We start from the raw sequence: 18,802 nt of genomic DNA on the forward strand, positions 1-18,802 counted from the left end.
ATGTAGGTTCCCCTTGATCCCTCGTTGTGTATGTTATATTTTGAGACTGATCATAAAAACAAAATGGATTAAAAGAAGAACTAAACAGATCTTTCTCATATTGCAATGATCGATTCTATTTCTTTCACATTAAGTACTGTACTAGTAAATATGTGAAATGACAAACTCACTTTGAAGGTTGGCTTTCATACACATCAGTATTAAGTTTAGATCAAAAGTTACCTCAAGGTGCATTTACTGTTAACTGACTCGATCAAACAGATTAGAGGAAAGAAGAGAAAAGATCGAACTGACAAAGAACTAATGAAGATAGTACAAAGGTGGGCGCCAAGATCCCTCTGGGATCTCTTGTTGCCATGTGAAATGGAAAAAAATATACCTCCCTGCCTCATCTCTTTAGAAAAAAAAAAGCCTGAGAACCAAGTAATTTTTTTTTTTTTGACCTAACATGAAATTGGTGTTTTGTATACACTTTGTTTTCTTGGTTGCTATGGGACCACAAATATAAATACAATGAATATTTCTACAACTCGAAAGAATGTACACAACAAAATTATGAAAATTATATGAACTTTATTTCAATCAAAAATGTGCACACAAAAGTATATACATTGTATGTGTATAAGTATGATCATGTAACAATTGAATACTGAAAATATTGTAGATTCTACTTTTGTATAAATGAAAGAAACTTTACTCTACCACATCCAAGGAAAGTGATTTTGGCGGTATAACAGTTTACAGTTTTAAACCTAAATGTTCACATACCAACTGAACTTATACTTTAAACATTTATTTTTTTTACTTCAGAATGCGTTTGTTTTTTCAAAATTGTAATTTAATGTATCAAATTGTTCAGCATGCAACAATACAATGTACACACGTACGTAACATTCCTGTCATCAGGATATACTAGTACTCGACTCCAATTGGCGGTGTTTAACGAGGTCAAAATAGTGTGATTTTAACCATTTGTTTTGGGAATATGATGGCGGTATGCGGGTTTGGCGTCCGCATTCATCTAGCTAACCATGAAAATTAATACATTTTGTTAGGTCACCTGAGTTTTGCTCAGGTGACCTATTCTGATCACTTTCTGTCCGTCGTCATGAGTAAATCTTTTACATTTTCGACATTTTCTCAAGAACCAGTGGATGGAATTTTTTCAAACTTGGTCAGAATCATCCTTGGTAGATGAGGCTACAACATTGTAAAATAGGGATACGTACCCCAACCCCAGGGGCCTGGGCGGGCCTCCAAGGGAAAATTAACCAATATTTCAAAATCTTCTTCTCCAGACTCTGAGGTACTATAGTCAATTTCTCTGCTTGGATGGAAAGATCATCATGTGCTTTATTGAAATTGTAAATTTCAGTAATCTCCGGCCATCCATTCTCCCTTGAGGAGGTGGTAAAGTTTACTATAGTTTATATAAGGAAATAACGCTTTTGGGTATATTTTGTTCATTTTCAGTAGGAAATTATTCTTACTTGGTGAGAATAATCCTTGGAGGAAGATGGCATCTAAATGTAAAATTGGGATTCCTGCCCCAACCCCAGGGACAAGGCGGGGCCCCGATGGGAAAGTTTACCAATATTTCAAAAATCTTCTTCTCCAGATTCAGAGGTACTACCGTCAAATTGTAAATTTCAGTATTCCCAGGTCATCCATTCTCCTTTGGGGAGGGAGTAAAATTTACTATAGTTTATATAGGGAAATAACACTTTTTCCAATATATTTTGTCCATTTTCAGTAGGAAATTATTCAAACTTGGTTGGAATGATTATGATTCCAGATGACAATTAGATGGTATGAGAAAATGAGATCCTGTCCCATCCCCAGGGGCTGGAGGGGTGGGGCCAAAATGGGGATTATTGTTAAAAAGTTAAAAAAAATCTTCATCAGACTCGGTTACTTTAATTACCTTATTGTAAATTTCATTATCCCCCGGGTCATCTGCTCTCCCTTGGGGAGAGGGTATAATTCTCAATAGCAAAATAATTTATTTGAATAGTTTTTAAGTTCTTATCCTTTGGTGACATGACAAGTATTGTATTTCACTTTGTTTACATGTTGTTTTCCATATTTTGTACATCTCGCAACACTGAAATTGAGCTACCAGTACCTATAATATAACTCAGGTGACTGCTAAGGCCCTTGAGCCTCTTGTTGTACAGACTAACTGTGAAAGTTTGTACCCACTAAATAATTTGAAAGCACCAAACAGCGAAAGTACACTTGAACATTTCATGTTGTACAATAATCTATGGAGAATGCTGAAAGTAACTGAGATCAAGTCTCTATATCTATCAACTAAGATAAAGAAGACTAGGGATTGTTTGGTTTGTTGAGCTTTACATCCTATTGACAGCTATGGTCATTTACAGAGAGTAGGAAAACCAGAGCTATGTATTCTCACAATATCTTGGGTATTTGAGTTTTCAAAATTTGAGATATTTCAGGTTTTGGAATATAGCATCACTGATAAACATTCTGTGTGTACTCTGTAACAGCAAAATAAAGAAGTTAAAGCAGACGGAGGACTCCATTGGAAGACATACCAGTGTGCAGTGAGACGCCAGGGTGTGTACAACTCCAAAACCTTCGGCAACATTGACTTTAATGAACAATTATCAGAGCCCATGTACAGATGTATCAGTGTCTGCTGGGATAAAGTTTTCAGGTGAGAGTTACTCCCATGTAATTAGGGCCCTGCATCAAAGATGGGGGTGACCTATATATATAGAAATCACTCTAGATCTGTCTGTCCGTCTGTTTGTCCACAAGTTGGTTTCCGGAAATTATCTTAGAATCTAAAAGGACTAATCTTTCTGGAAATCTTTATGGGGATAAACTATGAAATTTATATGCGCAATAGGGGTATGAAAAAAATCTCCGGTCAAGGTCACTGTTACTTAAAATAGACCATGGGGAATATGGTCCTTATCTTAGAATACAAAACACTAATATTTTTGAAATTGGAAATTATCATGTAGAAGAGGGGTTTCATAATTTCTTAGGTCAGGTTGCTTTAAGTAAACATAGATCATAGAGGGTACTGTCAGGAACATGGCAGAGCCATTGCTGACCTGTTAAATGTTCTAGGGTACTACAGTAGTGTGCTCTGTTGGAAAAGTTTTCATGTGAGAACCCATTTACAAGTGTGTGATAATTTCTCAATGATCTGTGATATCACAGGTCAAAGATAACACAGACCTCCTTTCATTGACATAAACACTGCTCTAATCATCTTCATAATGTTCTGATACAAATGTACAAAATCTGTTATTGGCTTTGCCATGAATTTGTTAGGTAAAAATAATGTTAATGTGATGTACTTTGATAGTGGCCTGCTGTGGAAAGCCTTGGAGGACTGCAAGAGTCTGCTGCTGATGACCTTGACCGTTTTCGTGAGGGATCTTTGTGATAAGCTCAATAACCTGGAAGTCCCTAGGAACCAGACTGATCGGGCCAGCACCCAGCTGTGTCATAGTACTAAAGATAAGGTGAGAATCAGTAAACACAAGCAAGTATATTTGCCTACAATAATCAGTCGGTGGGCTATTCAAAGGACCAAGGTGAGCTTATGCCATACCGTGGCGTCTGTCGTCTGTACATCCACAATTTCTTCAAGCGACTTCTTCTTCTTAACCACTGATTGGAATTTAGCTAAATTTGTATGGAAGCATCCCTAGGTGGTTGAGATTCAAAATTGTACAAATGGTGGGGCTGACCCCCCAGGTGGCTGATGGGTGAGGGCAATTTGTCTATATTACTATAAACGACTTCTTCTGTAGAACTGTGCACTTGATATCAATCATATTTGGTCATAAGCATTCATGGGAGGCAGGTATTCAAATTGTACAAATCGTAGGGCTGACCCCTGAGGGGCGGGGCCAAAAAGGGTTATTTAGCCGGGTTATTTAGCCATATTGCTTTAAACGACTACTTCTCTGGAACTAAGAGATGTATATCAACCATATATGACTGGAAGCATTCATAGGTAGTGGAGATTCAAAATTTTACAAATGGTGGGGCTGACCTCCCAGGGGTTGAGGGGCGCAATTTGGCTATATTGCTATAAATGACTTCTTCTGCAGAATTGTGCACTGGATATCAATCATATTTGGGCGGAAGTATTCATGGGAGGCAGGTATTCAAAATTGTACAAATGGTGTGGCTGACCCTCAGGGCTAAGGGGTGAGGCCAAAATAAATGTATTACTTGGAAATGGTTGAGATCCCCACCCCATAACTATACATACAATTGTTGGGCATAAAGAGGCGAATGCAGTCATGATATTAGAATTGATCCCGGGGTCTTCCCCATCCTTGCAGACTTAACCCCTGGGTCATAACTTTGAAAGTCCCTACCCCAAAAACCTATATATACAAATGCTGGGCATAAAGAGACGAGTGTAGTCATGATATTAGAATAGACCCTGAGGTTTTACCGAAACCCCAGGGACCTAGTTTCTGAGTCACAGCTTGAAAACAGCCGAGATCCCCACCCTTTAACCATGTATACAATTGCTGTGTATAAAGAGATGAATGCTCATATGCTTCCAGGATGGCCCTGGGTTTGCCCCACCCTTGGAGACTTAACCCCTAGGTCATAACTTCAAAACGGTTAAGATCCCCACCCCAAAACTATAAATACAATTGTTGGGCATAAAGAGAAGAATGAAGTCATGATATTAGAATAGACCCCGGGGTGTGCCCCACCCTTGCAGACTTTACCCCTGGGTCATAACTTTGAAAGTGTTGAGATCCCCACCCCAAAAATATATATACAAATGCTGGGCATAACAAGACGAATGCAGTAATGATATAAGAATTGATCCTGGGGTGCGGCCATAACCCTAGGGACTTAGTTTCTGAATAACAGATTGGAAACAGTTGAGATCCCCACCCCATAACCATAAATAAAATTGCTGGGCATGAAAAGCCTAGTACAGTTATGCTACAAGGATAGGCCTTGGGGTCTGGCCCATTCCCTTGAATCTCATTTGGAGAATATTTTGCCATGATTCCTTAGATATCCAGGTGAGCGATACAGGCCCTCTGGGCCTCTTGTTGCATGTAACCAAATAATGTGTTAATAATCACAAGAACTGGAAATACTATTATGATTCTCTTATATTTATAGTAAATTCTTTTGTCCTGTAGCTGGCAGAGATGCTGACAAACCTAAAGGAGTTGGTTTTATCCCGTCAGCGTGATATCAGCCGTGTCATCACTCCGACTGTCAAGGTAGATAACACAGCCAGTGCTGTACAGAAAACCCAGTCTACTGATACAGTTTACACAACTAACGTTAGTGCAGGCAAATTCCCCATGTACCCAAATTCACCACCCTGTGACAAAAATGCCATATGACGTCATAATACATGAGATGTAAATCACCATAGTCTTCAACACAGTTAAAGCCTTCAAATATTTTAACAAGAAAAGGTATAAGAAGGAAAAGGTTTTATTATTAATTTAAACAGCTCTGAAATATCTTGTAACGCAACGAATCTTAAATATTTGGTCTGTGCAACGGACATCACGTCATCTAAACTCATTTGATTTAGTGTAAATTTATGCATTACATACAAAATGAAAATACCCATATCTCGAAGCTAATTGCAGTGTTATGGTCGACTGAGACGTCAATGCAAGTAAAATGTTTTTCTCTAAGTGTACTTTGGTACATGCAATGTAGTGACAACTCATTGCTTGTTTATGGAAATGATGCCCAAAAACATTTGATTGATAAATCATTTTCCATTTTCATGCAAAGTGTATTTAGAAAACAATGAATCAGTATTTTTTTTGAAAGTATTGTTTGCGTCTAACATTCAGCCATCTTACAACACTTAAATACCATCTAAAATACCTGAATAGAATTTGTTGTCGGCCTTAAAGTACTGCTGTACAATTGCATGATTGTACATAGAGACTGACAACTAACTAGCGTTGTTACTTAAGACTGATTTTGACATGAAAAAGAAAGTACATTTACAACACCTGGGGCAGTCTCTGTTGAATAAGTTTTCAAGCCCTAAAAAAATCGTTTTAATTTGTCAGATTTTTTCCATTGACGTGCAGGACGATTGGAGATATACATGTGACAAATTATCAACAAGTCGACCGTTGAAAGCCCAGGACCCTATCATCCAGAACCCATGAAAAAGATAATTTTGGGCACCAATTTGGAATTTATATTTGTTCAGGACATGAGCTCTTGCGATGCATGTTAATTCACCTCATCTCAGCCGATCCCAGCCATCTTATTCAAACGGCATTAACCAGTTTCTTTAAGTTACCGAAAATTAACTATCACGACTAAGAAAAAACTTTATTTCAATGGTAATCATTGTTACACACACACATTTGGAGCTGTTGGTATCCGTATGACTTGTGTAACATAAACATACAAAATTTTACAGTTAAACAGTTACATTACTTGCAAATTAGTGAAATGTTTGAAGGTGTCAAAACTGCCTGCACCTTCGAGCAAAACCACGGAAGGCCTGATGACGTCACAAATGTTGCTGGGTGATGTCATGCAGGCGTTTTTACAACAATGTTTTTTATAGGAATTTCAGCCAAATCTGCTTCTGTACTGGTGCTCATCGGTATTTTGAGGCATGGTATATTTGGAGGAGTTATAAACTGAAATAATTTCTAACGTGACGAATTTGCCTGCACTAACATTAGTTCATCACAAGACACGGTAACACTATTAAACCGTACTGGTTTGTCTTCTTTTTTTCTTTTCTTTTTCATAAAAGTTGTAAATAGTGTGACTTTCAAGTTTCCTAATGCCACGGAAGAGTAATTTAGATATTTCAAAACAATGTTGTTATTATTAATTAATATTTGGTATATTGGGAGACCTTAAAAGCTATAAATAGTGATAAGTCGATACTGAAAATATATATCTTCTAGCGAAAATTTACGTATAGTTGATAATGACATGACCTGAAGCCAACGTCCAGTGTGGTCAGTTTCATCTTTTGGGAAAGCCGGTGATAAAAATAGCTACAACCGTAATAGACCATATCCGGGCCTTTCAGTGAGAAGTAAACAGCTCTACGCAGTCGACCGACAACACAGTGTCAGCTATGAGTCTGAGTTCATACATTCTTGAATTTGCACAATATATCGCAAGCAAGAATTAAAAGTATCATAATATATACCTACAATAAGATATTTCTGTTCACATTTGGATTTGAATAATAACGAACAGGTTCAGTTAGAGTATGCACGCACTGAGAGGGTACCGGATTGAGAATTTCAAACCGCAGAAAGTATAATATTAATAGATTTAAACGTAAAATAAATCACTCATTTATAACAGTGTTTGAGATGTTGTTGGAAGATGGTTTTGATTCAGAATAAATGCATGAATTTGTATTCTAAAGAGGCTAGGTGAATAAAGCATGCATTTACCTTCTCTCCTCTGCTAGAAAGACACTTTTGTTAGCTAGTTATTCACCAACAACTGCTGCTAAAACGTATGGCTGTACAGTTAAGGATTTCTCCTTTACTGATTAAAAATGCCAAGAAAACATTGTCTTTTGTCAATTTCTCGACATGAGTTGTTCATAAGGAGTATCAAACTATACAATCATGAAGAATTCTGTGATAAGGTTATAGAACAAAACTTACTTCACTAAATTGTCCCTTTAAAATTTGATGCATATTTCATCACTTTTAAACATTTCTGTCTCTGTTCCAACATGAGTCTGCGAGAAAAGAACTTTTGAATTATGCTTGACATCTTAATATTTAAATGTGACTATCTTCAACACAGGATAACCTGGATCATATTTATAATTACTGTGGAGGGGAGGCAGGCTCAGGGATGTTTATGAGGATGAAACAGGCCATGGAAGAAGGGGTGGACTACAAACGTCGCAGCATGTTTGATCAGGCCTCTCACTTGCTGCTTCAGGAACTGGAAGAGCTTAAGGTAAGTACAATGTTTTTCTCCTGGCTAGTTGGGGAATTTTAACATTAATTGGAACAGAAGACTTTTGAGTATCTGTCATGATGCTAGAAGAATTTCAATAAAACCAAAAATGCAAAGCTAAATGATATTGGATGTTGAAATACAAATTAATGGAGACACCTCAGACACAAAGAGAAGGTCTTTAATTTGGAAAAAACACACTTTTGATAGATGAAAAATTCAATTTGTGCACCTATGAAACATGATTGGTGAGATTCAGAATAAGTATTGAATATATAATTGTTTTAGGTGGAGATTGTGTCACATGTGCGTTCCGTGTGTGTGTCGCTGTGTCTCATGCTTCAGGCCGCGTTTGAACCATTATGGGAGGCACCAAGTCAAACAAAGCTGCTCAAGGATATCCTGTTTGAAAGTAAGTATACCACATTATAATAAACTTGTCTATGTCTATGTTAAACACCTTCTATTCCAGTTATCTTAGACTGCATTCCGATTGGCATATTCATGTCGCTAAGTACTTTTTACAATCCTGCCTTTGCATTTGAGGCAAAAATAATGTATCGGTAACTTTTTTTTCCTAACACTAAACAATGGTTAATGGTCTGTAATTCACGGAATTGAAGTGAAGCGTGATCACGGCAAATTATAATGGAGATAAAAGGTGTTTCATATCACATGTATCTATTTCATAACATGCTCTAATGATATATTCGTACGAGCAAGCGCCCATGGTGTGACTCGAGATACGCTGTTTACCTGTGTACAGGTAAGACGGGGATGTATAAATGCACATGCTCATGGCTCTCTGTTAGTGTATACACATAACTACTAAAAATACATTCTCAAAATATTTCTCGCAAGGAAACGGTCGTTAATGTAAATTGTGTTATATGATCATATAATGATGCATTGTGTCCTGTCAATGTGTCAACACACTCAATGCCAAACGTAGGTACACCCTGCTAATTTACACAAACAATGTTTGTTTGTTTTGCTTTTGCTTGTTATGGTTTGGGTGTAGCTGCGTTTGTCGGTCTGTATGCTATATAATAGGGTAAAAGACATCTTTGAGGCCAAGTACTGTGGAACGCTTTCATGCCACGTAATCTTAAGATATAGTTAAGATGTATTATTTGAATCGTGCCGTAATTTGCGTTTTTCTCAGTGTTTAACTGATCGTAGATGAAATAAAAATGAGGTAAGAGTGGGATGAGGACGTTTCACAGTACATCATGTAAATATAGTTTCGTACAAGAATGCAGTATTGTGTTGTCTTTCAAAAACAGTAGGCATATATTGGTAATGTACACGACCTCACAGGCGAGGGGCACTCAATAAATGGCAAGACAAAAGGTATATGTATTATTACACTGAGGTCGTCCGAGTGGAGTACCTCTACCTAGAAGTACAATGTAATGATTATTTGTATAGTTTACATACTTTGGATTTTTGGGGTGTCAGGGAGGGTCAGGTGGGGAAAAAAGGGAACTACTTTCGGTTTGATTCACACAAGACATGTAGTAAACTTTTAATATTACACTCGAGTCACTGGTAAGTGCAATACAATGTATTGATTTATCTAGGAGAACATATTTTCTACCTTCGGATGTTTGTAACAGATATAAATGGGTGAATTAAATATAGCATGTATAAACTGTAGAGGTCAATCAGACAGTATAAAGAGAAAAGATGTTTTTGACCTATGCAGGAATAAAAAATATGATAATTCTATATTAATTGATACTCATTAAAACATCTATGGAACGACAATGGAAACATGAATGGGGTTTAGACTGTCATTTTTGCTCCCACACTGGAAATAGTCGTGGTATTGTTATACTACTTAACAACAGTTTTGAATATACTATTCATTGAGACTTAACGGATGAGTTTGGCAGTTTCATTATTCTTGACATTACAATTCAGAATCAAAAATTAACTCTTGCATGTATATATGGTCCAAATACTGACTCTCCTGAATTTTTTCACCGTCTGAAAAGAAATAATGACTTCTTTGATAACGACTCGGTTATTATTACTGGAGACTTCAATGCGGTTATGTTTTTTGAAAAAGATACACATAAATATTCTAGAGAAAACAATAAAAATGCTAGGGCAACTATACTTGATATTATGGAAGAATTAGATTTAATTGATATTTGGAGAAATCAACATCCAGAGGTAAAGTGGTATAGTTGGTTTGGTCCAGGTGGAAAATGTAGCCGTTTAGATTACTTCCTTATCTCATCTGATCTTCAGCCTTTTGTCACTTTTTAGCTCACCTGGTCCGAAGGACTATGGTGAGCTTATGCCATACCGCAGCATCCGTCGTCCGTTGTCCGTCCGTCCGTCCGTCAACATGACACGCTTAAACGCTACTAGTCATGAACGAGTGAGCAGATTTTGACCAAATCTGGTCAAAAGCATCCTCGGGGAAAGGGGAACAAATGTTGTATAAATGGTGGGTCTGGCCCCCCTGGGGGCTGAGGGGCGGGGCCCAATAGGGGAAATATAGCAAATTATTTAAAATCCTTCTTCTTCTGTAGGAATGAAAGGATTTGTTCCATATTTGGTCTGAAGCAACCTTGGGTGAAGGGGAACCAATTTTGTATAAACCGTGGGTGTGGCCCCCCAGGGGCCTGAGGGGCGGGGCCCAATGGGGAAACATAGCAAATTATTCTTTAAAATCCTTCTTCATCTGTAGGAATGAAAGGATTTGGTCCATATTTGGTGTGGAGCATCCTTGGGTAAAGGAGAACCAATTTTGTATAAACGGTTGGTGTGGCACCCCCTGGGACTTGAAGGGCAGGGCCCAATAGGGGAAATATATGTAAAACCTTTATAATCCTTCTTCTACCATAGGGATTAAGGGATATTTTCCTAATTTAGTCTAGAGCATCTTAGGCAAAAGGGACTCAATTTTGTATAAACGGTGTGTCTGACCCCTCTGGAGGCAGAGAGGCGGGGCCCAATAGGGGAAATAGAGGTAAAACCTTTAAAATCCTTCTTCTACCATAAAGATTAAGAGATTTCATCCGTTAAATTTAGAACATGAAAATGCAGAATACTACTTGTCGCAGCCAATTTGGTTTAATCACAATATAAAAATAGATAATAAGACAGTATATTTCCAAACATGGCAAGAACGGGGTATAAATAAGGTAGCAGATTTATTTGAAAATGACGGCAACATAATGCCTTTCGGAAATTTCAAGAAAACTTTAATTTTCTGGACATGAACAGAATCCGTTTTTATGGTGTTTTAACAGCCATCCCAGGGTCGTGGAAAAGGTCAATTCGTAATCGGGGCAGTAATAATACTAGAGATAAAGAAAATATAACGCTTATAAGAACGTTGACAAAACCCACCAATATATTTTATTCAAAATTAGTTTGTGCAATTTTAACTACAAACCAAAAAGCAATGGAAAAAATTGTCTCAAGACATTACAAATTTAGATATTTACTGGAAATTTATTTACTCGATACCAAGAAGTTGCACTCATGATGTTATTTTACAAAATGTTCAGTATAAAATCTATCACAGAATACTATGCACAAATATGCTTCTGTTTAAATTTGGTATAAAAGATGATAAAAAATGTACTTTCTGTAACTATGAAGATATGTGTCATCTTTTGTGGCAATGTATCCATGTGTGCACTTTTTGGAGAACTTTTTCAGACTTACTATATGTAAAATGTAATATAGAAATTGAAATAAGTACAAAGGAAGCCATCTTAGATTACTCCGGCGAAAACAATAACACATTGCTAAATTTCTGCTTTTTGATAATAAGACGTTACATATACATCTGTAAATGTAAGTCTAGTATACCGTCAATAGAAGGTGTCTTAATATTTTTAAAACATCATCAAAAATTGAATATTTAGCTTACAAATTATACAGATAAAAAAAAGTTCACGAAGTAACTGAAAAATGGCGCCCATTGGAACAGTTATTTAACTAATTAGCAATTACCTGAAATCAGAAAAAAAAGTAATAGTAGAAAGAAACTGTATTTTTAAACAATTACTATTGAAATGATATAAATGATCATGTAATATGTTTTACTGGCTTTGTGTGAACCAAAATTGAATAAAAAATAATCATTACAAAAAAAAAAAGTATACCACATATTAATCTGGTAAAGGGTTCAGGGCAGGCCCTGCAGTTAGTTGACGTACAACTATAAAATATATAGTACACTCTGTACTAGACATTCTAACACTGACTCAAACTTATATTATACTCATATACTATGATGAGTTCAGGGGTCATCTCAAAAGTTTTGCTAAATCATATTGCTTTTTATCCACCGTAAGCTGTATAGTGAGGCAGACTCGTATAATCTTTTATCTTTCCCAAGTTATATGGCAAGGCAGAGGTAAACTATACATAGTGTTTTATCTACCCACAAGTGATGGGAGAGAGGGGTGTTGGACTTCACCTCCAGACTGTTGTTAACACCTCGTACTGTTCCCAGGACATCGGGTGAATGAATTGTGAATATTCCTGTAAATTCAAATAAATAATGGATATTCTTGTAAACCTAAGTAGCTGGTGAACATTTCTGTAAATTTAAGTGTCAAGACACATCTAAACAAGGGATATCTATGAGTTACAGAACCCAGTCACTACATACACTTTGTAGACACTTATCAGTAACTTTGAAAACCTGTTTTAGGTGTGACAGATGCTGTATTGTCTGTGACTGGTCTTCACACGGATGCAAACCTCTCTCTGCCTGTCGCACCAGCCCGAGACTCGTCTCCCGATCAGGACAGTCCTACCCCAGCCGATCAGATATTATCTGACTCGGCTAATCAGGATCCGAATGTCAATGTCTCCTTTCCTGGTCCCTCTGGCCTACAGGTTGCCAACACGACTCCTGTTGGCCCCCAAATGTATACAATGACCTATGGAATGACACAAAAGTTGGTGACTGATGCCCATGGCAAGGCTCAGCACGTTTCCATGGAAACATCAAAGTCTGCACAAGTGACAGATGTGTTGAAGCACCTGAAGCAGGAGCCAGGGTCCACCAAACTGCTATCCAACACTTCAGTAAAAAAGGAAAGGGAAGCCTCCAGCAACTTCGCAGGTCAGTAGAGATTTGAAATATCATTTGACGACTAGGCTTGTTAAAAATACAAATATAAATTCAACTTTGTACATAATAAATATTTCCCTTTCCCTGTTCAAAGGTTATATATGTAAGACCAATAGGTGGTTCAATGATAACATTATTTACTAAACTTTCCTAAAATACCACTAGAGAAATCAAATATAACCGATAAAGCCACAAAAAATGACACAAAATGAAAGAAAGAATGGTTTCGACCTTGGTTGAACCTGTTTTGAAGGCAAGTTGTCTAGTCAAACAGCTTTTAATTGTCACGCTATTGATGTGGTTTACTTGATAAACTTAACGATAACTTATATTTAATATTTATTTACCTGTTTATGATCTGTATATAAGTGAAGGAAACTGTTAACACTACCTTCCTAAGACATGCCATGTAACTACACTAGGAAATCTCATGATTTTCTTCTTTCTTTTTTTGGATCCAATTCCCTATATTGTATTTAGCAATTTAAGCAGGCAACACATCCACTTCCATCAAATTCTTACTTTCTGAAAAAACGGTCAACACTAAAATCTAGATGTTAATTTGAATATTAAATCATTTACACATGTATATACCTGGGATGTATTTGCCTTGTAGAAGTTTCGGGACCTGAGCTGAGATGGCTGCAGAATACCTTACCCAACCTGGATCAATATACAGAAAATGTGTCTTCTGTGGGGCAGTCTAATTCTGGACCAATACGTATGAACTCCTCGGACATAAGTCAACCTCAGCATGGAATACAGCCTGTAAGATCCCCAAGGTCTGGACTTTCACCTCGAGTCTCCTCAACCATAACCCAGCCCCAGTCTGGATTATTTTACCGAGTCTCCTCAGCCATAAACCACCTTGCAGGTAGTTCACAGTCTGGTGGAACCCCCAGGTCTGGATTTTCGCCTCGAGTCTCCTCAGCCATAAACCATCCTGCAGGTAGTTCACAGTCTGTAGAAACTCTGAGGTCTAGACTTTCACCTCGAGTCTCCTCAATAATAACACAGTCCAAGGAAGGGACACAGTCTGGACTGTCATCTCAGATCCTGTCAAGCTTAGCTCAGTCACAGTCTGTAAAAAACCCCAGGTACAGTGATCATTCTGATACAACACAGGTTGTTACAGCACCTCCAGACAGGATTGTGAAACGTAATAGTTCTACCACCACTGGTGTTCATCAGTCAGCAGACGGTACTGCCAGGCGACAGGGAACCATGGGTCTAGGTGACATATTGTATTCTACTGTTACGAATCACTTAACTGACATGTTGGTTCCTTCTGCGCAAAATTGTAAGTCTGCGTCCACATCTCAACCTGCTAACAGTGTAAGAGAGCAGACTGTGTCAGCCATGAACAGCTTATTGCAAAAGGGTATTAGTATTACTAATCTATCAGGAGTAGCAACATCAGGATCAGCACTGGGGGCATCAAGATCACAAGGAAATCAACAGACAATGCCAAAAGCAGGTAATTTCAGCTTGCAACCTGGAGGCTGCAAAAATGTCCAGCCTCAACCTGGGATAAAAAGAGGTAACATTCCGCCTTTGTCTCCCAGAAATAGCCAAAATCAACAAGCTACAAACATTCCTACTGCAGTACAAGTGGGAAAAAATATCTTATCAGCATTGAGTTCTTCAAATGCCTGTAAAACGCTGGTATCAATAGTCAACAAAAGGTTGGTAACTCAGCTTCAAACCAAACACCAACAATCCTCCTCCACAAGTTCTAGTAATTCATTCAGTGCTTCACCATCGACAAGTGATAGGAGTCCTACCTTTACCAATTGTCCACCTGTCACTGGAACATCATCTTCTAACAGGGGAAGGTTAAGGCTCAGTTTGAGGAAAACCTCTGCTCCTGAATCTCCATTGAACTCCTGTACACGCATCAAACAGGAGCCGGTAGAGAGGGACACTGGCCAACAACGAAGGGTCAGGAGGGCCAACAATAGCAGCCGTAAGTATGTTCACTACTGCTTAGAATGTAGTGTGTCATTTGGCCTTAGTTGGTCAAAAAATGAAAAGCCCCAAACAGAAATATATACATAGAAAGTTGTTAGTAGAATGTGCATATTCACTGCCAATAATGTATTTAAATTCTTTTGATGCTAGCTGAAAAAAGTGTTTTTATTTTGTTATGTATAGTGTACAAACAGATGTGATGTAAATAAAAAGCATGTTAACTAAAAAGACTTACCAGGTAATACTGAATAGCAGGATATTTCCCTTGGGATGATATTTTCGCAATTTCGTGTTTTTTTTTCTTTTTTTACATTTCATATGCCGTGGGTCCTGTCTCTGTGCTCAAACACTGCGAAAATTTAGTTCCTTCATATGTCTAGATCACGAAATTGTAATCTGTAAATTTTGTTTTCTAATTTTGGGACAAAATCGAAAAAATTGAAGTCCTTGCAAATAACCTGCTAAACTGTAACAACCTTAAATAACTTACAGTCTCTTGAAGTTGGTATGAACATCCTACTCTGCAGATTAAGTAAACATTCACACACTACTAGCCTATATAATTATAAACATGTAGTCTGAATTCAGATGATAATCAATTTAACTACCATAATTTCTGTTATTTTTCCAGTTGGATTAATAAATTTGTGTGACAGCAGCGACAGTGAAAACTGACAACCAGAGAAACCACAAAGACAGATACAGCAGTGTAATCCACACAAAGACATATACAGCAGTGTTAATCGTACAAAGATACAGATACAGCAGTGTAAACCACACAAATATAGATACAGCAGTGTAAATCACACAAAGATACAGATACAGCAGTGTAATCCACACAAAGACAGATACAACCATGTAAACCACACAAAGACAGATACAGCAGTGTAATCCACACAAAGACATATACAGCAGTGTTAATCGTACAAAGATACAGATACAGCAGTGTAAACCACACAAAGATAGATACAGCAGTGTAAATCACACAAAGATACAGATACAACAGTGTAAACCACACAAACACAGATACAGCAGTTCAAACCACACATATAGATATCACAGTTTAAACCACACACATAGATACAGCAGTGTAAACCACAAAGACAGATACAGCAATGTAAATCATACAAAGATACAGCAGTGTAAACTGCACAATGACACAGATACAGCAGTTTAAACTACACAAAGACACAGATACAGTAGTATAAACTTAACAATGACACAGATACAGCAGTTCAAACCACGCAATGACACAGATACAGCAGTTCAAACCACAAAGACAGATACAGCATTTCTTTCTACCGAGGCACATGAGTGTAAACCACACAAATGCAGTATATTTCTTCTTCTTATAATGATATAGGAGTATTGTCAACACGGACATCTTCACCGCATAAATGTCTTCCTGCTCTGGTACATGACATCATTTTGATTGTGGGTTACCTTACAATGCTCCACAGGTACACATGTCCTCTGTAGGTGTATATATTTACATGCTTCAACACATGTTTTATTCCTTAACTTTTATGTAAATGCATGTTATAACATGGTGTAGAGAGTGGGCTGTCTGACCAAGTGCAATGAACTAGATAGCTTATACAAATTCTATTATGATCTCTTTGGAAGATTAAAACTCATAAATGGCCATAGATTGTCAGGAAAAATTAATGAAAATTGTGATTTTATTGAAGTTCAATAAGGCTTTGTAGTTTTGTATTTAAATGCAATTGCCATAGATTATCATAAACAATTGATAAAAATTGTGATTTCATTGAATTATGATAGGATCTTTGCAGTTTTGTATTTTAATAATGTAATGTAATTGACTTGGATTATCATAAACAATTAATCAAAATTGTGATTTAATTGAATTATGATATGAGCTTTGCAGTTTTGTATTCTAATGTAAATTGAACTTTTCCCACTTATGAAATCTATGCTATTAATGGTCCACGGGAAGTATGTACTGAGGGTAAGATCTTAAATAGAGTTAAAAAGTTTAAACATACAGTAATAATTGGTGACGAACTAAAGAAGAATTACAGATACGGTGCTCCGTCCGTCCGTCCGTCCTTCGTCAACATTTTACTTTAAACAACTTCTTCTCAGTAACCAAATGGCCTAGGGTGATGATATTTGGCCAGAAGCATGCTGGGATGAAGGGCTACCAAGTTGGTCACAGGGGTCAAATATGTTTAAAACCTTTCAACAACTTCTTCTGAATAACCGATAGGCCGAGGGTGATGATATTTAGCCAGTAACATGCTGGGATAAATGGCTACCAGGTTTGTTCAAATAAATGACCTTGACCTATATTCAAGGTCACAGGGGTCAAATATGTTTAAAACCTTTAAACAACTTCTTCTGAATAACCAAGAGGCCTAGGGTGATGATATTTGGCCTGTAACATGCTGGGATAAATGGCTACCAAGTTTGTTCAAATACATGACCTTGACTTATATTCTAGGTCACTGGGGTCAAATATGTTTAAAACCTTTCAACAACTTCTTCTGAATAACCAAGAGGCCTAGGGTGCCTAAATTTGGCCAGTAACATGCTGTGATAAACGGCTAACAAGTTTGTACAAATAAATGACCTTGGTTTAAATTCAAGGTCACAGGGGTCAAATATGTTTAAAACCTTTAAACAACTTCTTCTGAATAACCAAGAGGCCTAGGGTGCCTAAATTTGGCCAGTAACATGCTGTGATAAACGGCTACCAAGTTTGTACAAATAAATGACCTTGGTTTATATTCAAGGTCACAGGGGTCAAATATGTTTAAAACCTTTCAACAACTTCTTCTGAATAACCGATAGGCCGAGGGTGATGATATTTAGCCAGTAACATGCTGGGATAAATGGCTACCAGGTTTGTTCAAATAAATGACCTTGACCTATATTCAAGGTCACAGGGGTCAAATATGTTCAAAACATTTAAACAACTTCTTCTGAATAACCAAGAGGCTAAAGGTGATGATATTTGGCAAGTAGCATGCTGGGATGAAGGGCTACCAAGTTTGTTCAAATAAATGACCTTGACCTATATTCAAGGTCACAGGGGTCAAATATGTTTAAAACCTTTCAACAACTTCTTCTGAATAACCAATAGGCCGAGGGTGATGATATTTGGCTAGAAGCATGCTGGGATGAAGGGCTTCCAAGTTTGTTCAAATGAATGACCTTGACCATCTTTCAACCTAATGTCATTGTTTGACATTCAAGGTCACACTGATGTTCTGCCTGTAGCTGTATTTTAGTCCACTTTTAAGATTACAAGTGTGAGATTAATACCAGGTGAGCAATGCAGTCCCATTGAGCCTCTTGTTACACTGTAGCAGGAGTTTATTTTGAGGTTGAAATCTGTAAACATGAAATTCATGTGAAGCCCTAATTTTTACACCATTTCTTATACTTATTTGTAATGTTAACTACCAGTTATGTTATATTTTAATTGAACATTAGATCTAGTTTGAAATCTGGCCATCATATGCATTAAACTGACTTTGTTTTTTTCGAAATTTGTGATATTTAGCTCACCTGCCATGGTGCAGCGTCCGTCATTCATATGTCCGGCGTCAAATTTTTACTTTAAACAACTTCTTTTCAGTTACCAAAATGCCTAGGATGATGATAGTTGGCCAGTAGCATGCTGGAATCAAGGGCAACCAAGTTTATTCAAATAAATGACCTTGACCCACTTTCAAGGTCACTGGGGTCAGATGTCTTACAATCTTCAAACAACTTCTTCTCAATAAC

General features: G+C 37.3%; 1 protein-coding gene across 3 annotated transcripts in view; it reads left to right on the forward strand.

Moving 5' to 3' along the window:
* LOC110460370 overlaps positions 1-16,038 on the forward strand; it is a 64,420-nt gene extending 48,382 nt beyond the window's left edge. For all 3 annotated transcript variants that reach the window (XM_021513241.1, XM_021513243.1, XM_021513242.1), the window contains 8 exons: positions 2,514-2,683; positions 3,347-3,506; positions 5,169-5,252; positions 7,804-7,962; positions 8,251-8,374; positions 12,650-13,066; positions 13,692-15,041; positions 15,678-16,038. In XM_021513241.1, coding sequence (XP_021368916.1) covers positions 2,514-2,683; positions 3,347-3,506; positions 5,169-5,252; positions 7,804-7,962; positions 8,251-8,374; positions 12,650-13,066; positions 13,692-15,041; positions 15,678-15,721 — 2,508 coding nt within the window. In that variant the 3' untranslated portion in view covers positions 15,722-16,038. The remainder of the gene's footprint in view (positions 1-2,513; positions 2,684-3,346; positions 3,507-5,168; positions 5,253-7,803; positions 7,963-8,250; positions 8,375-12,649; positions 13,067-13,691; positions 15,042-15,677) is intronic.
* The last annotated feature ends 2,764 nt before the right edge of the window (positions 16,039-18,802 follow it).

Source organism: Mizuhopecten yessoensis, unplaced genomic scaffold (assembly GCF_002113885.1).
Source record: "Mizuhopecten yessoensis strain PY_sf001 unplaced genomic scaffold, ASM211388v2 scaffold10371, whole genome shotgun sequence".
NCBI classification, from domain to species: Eukaryota; Metazoa; Mollusca; class Bivalvia; order Pectinida; family Pectinidae; genus Mizuhopecten; species Mizuhopecten yessoensis.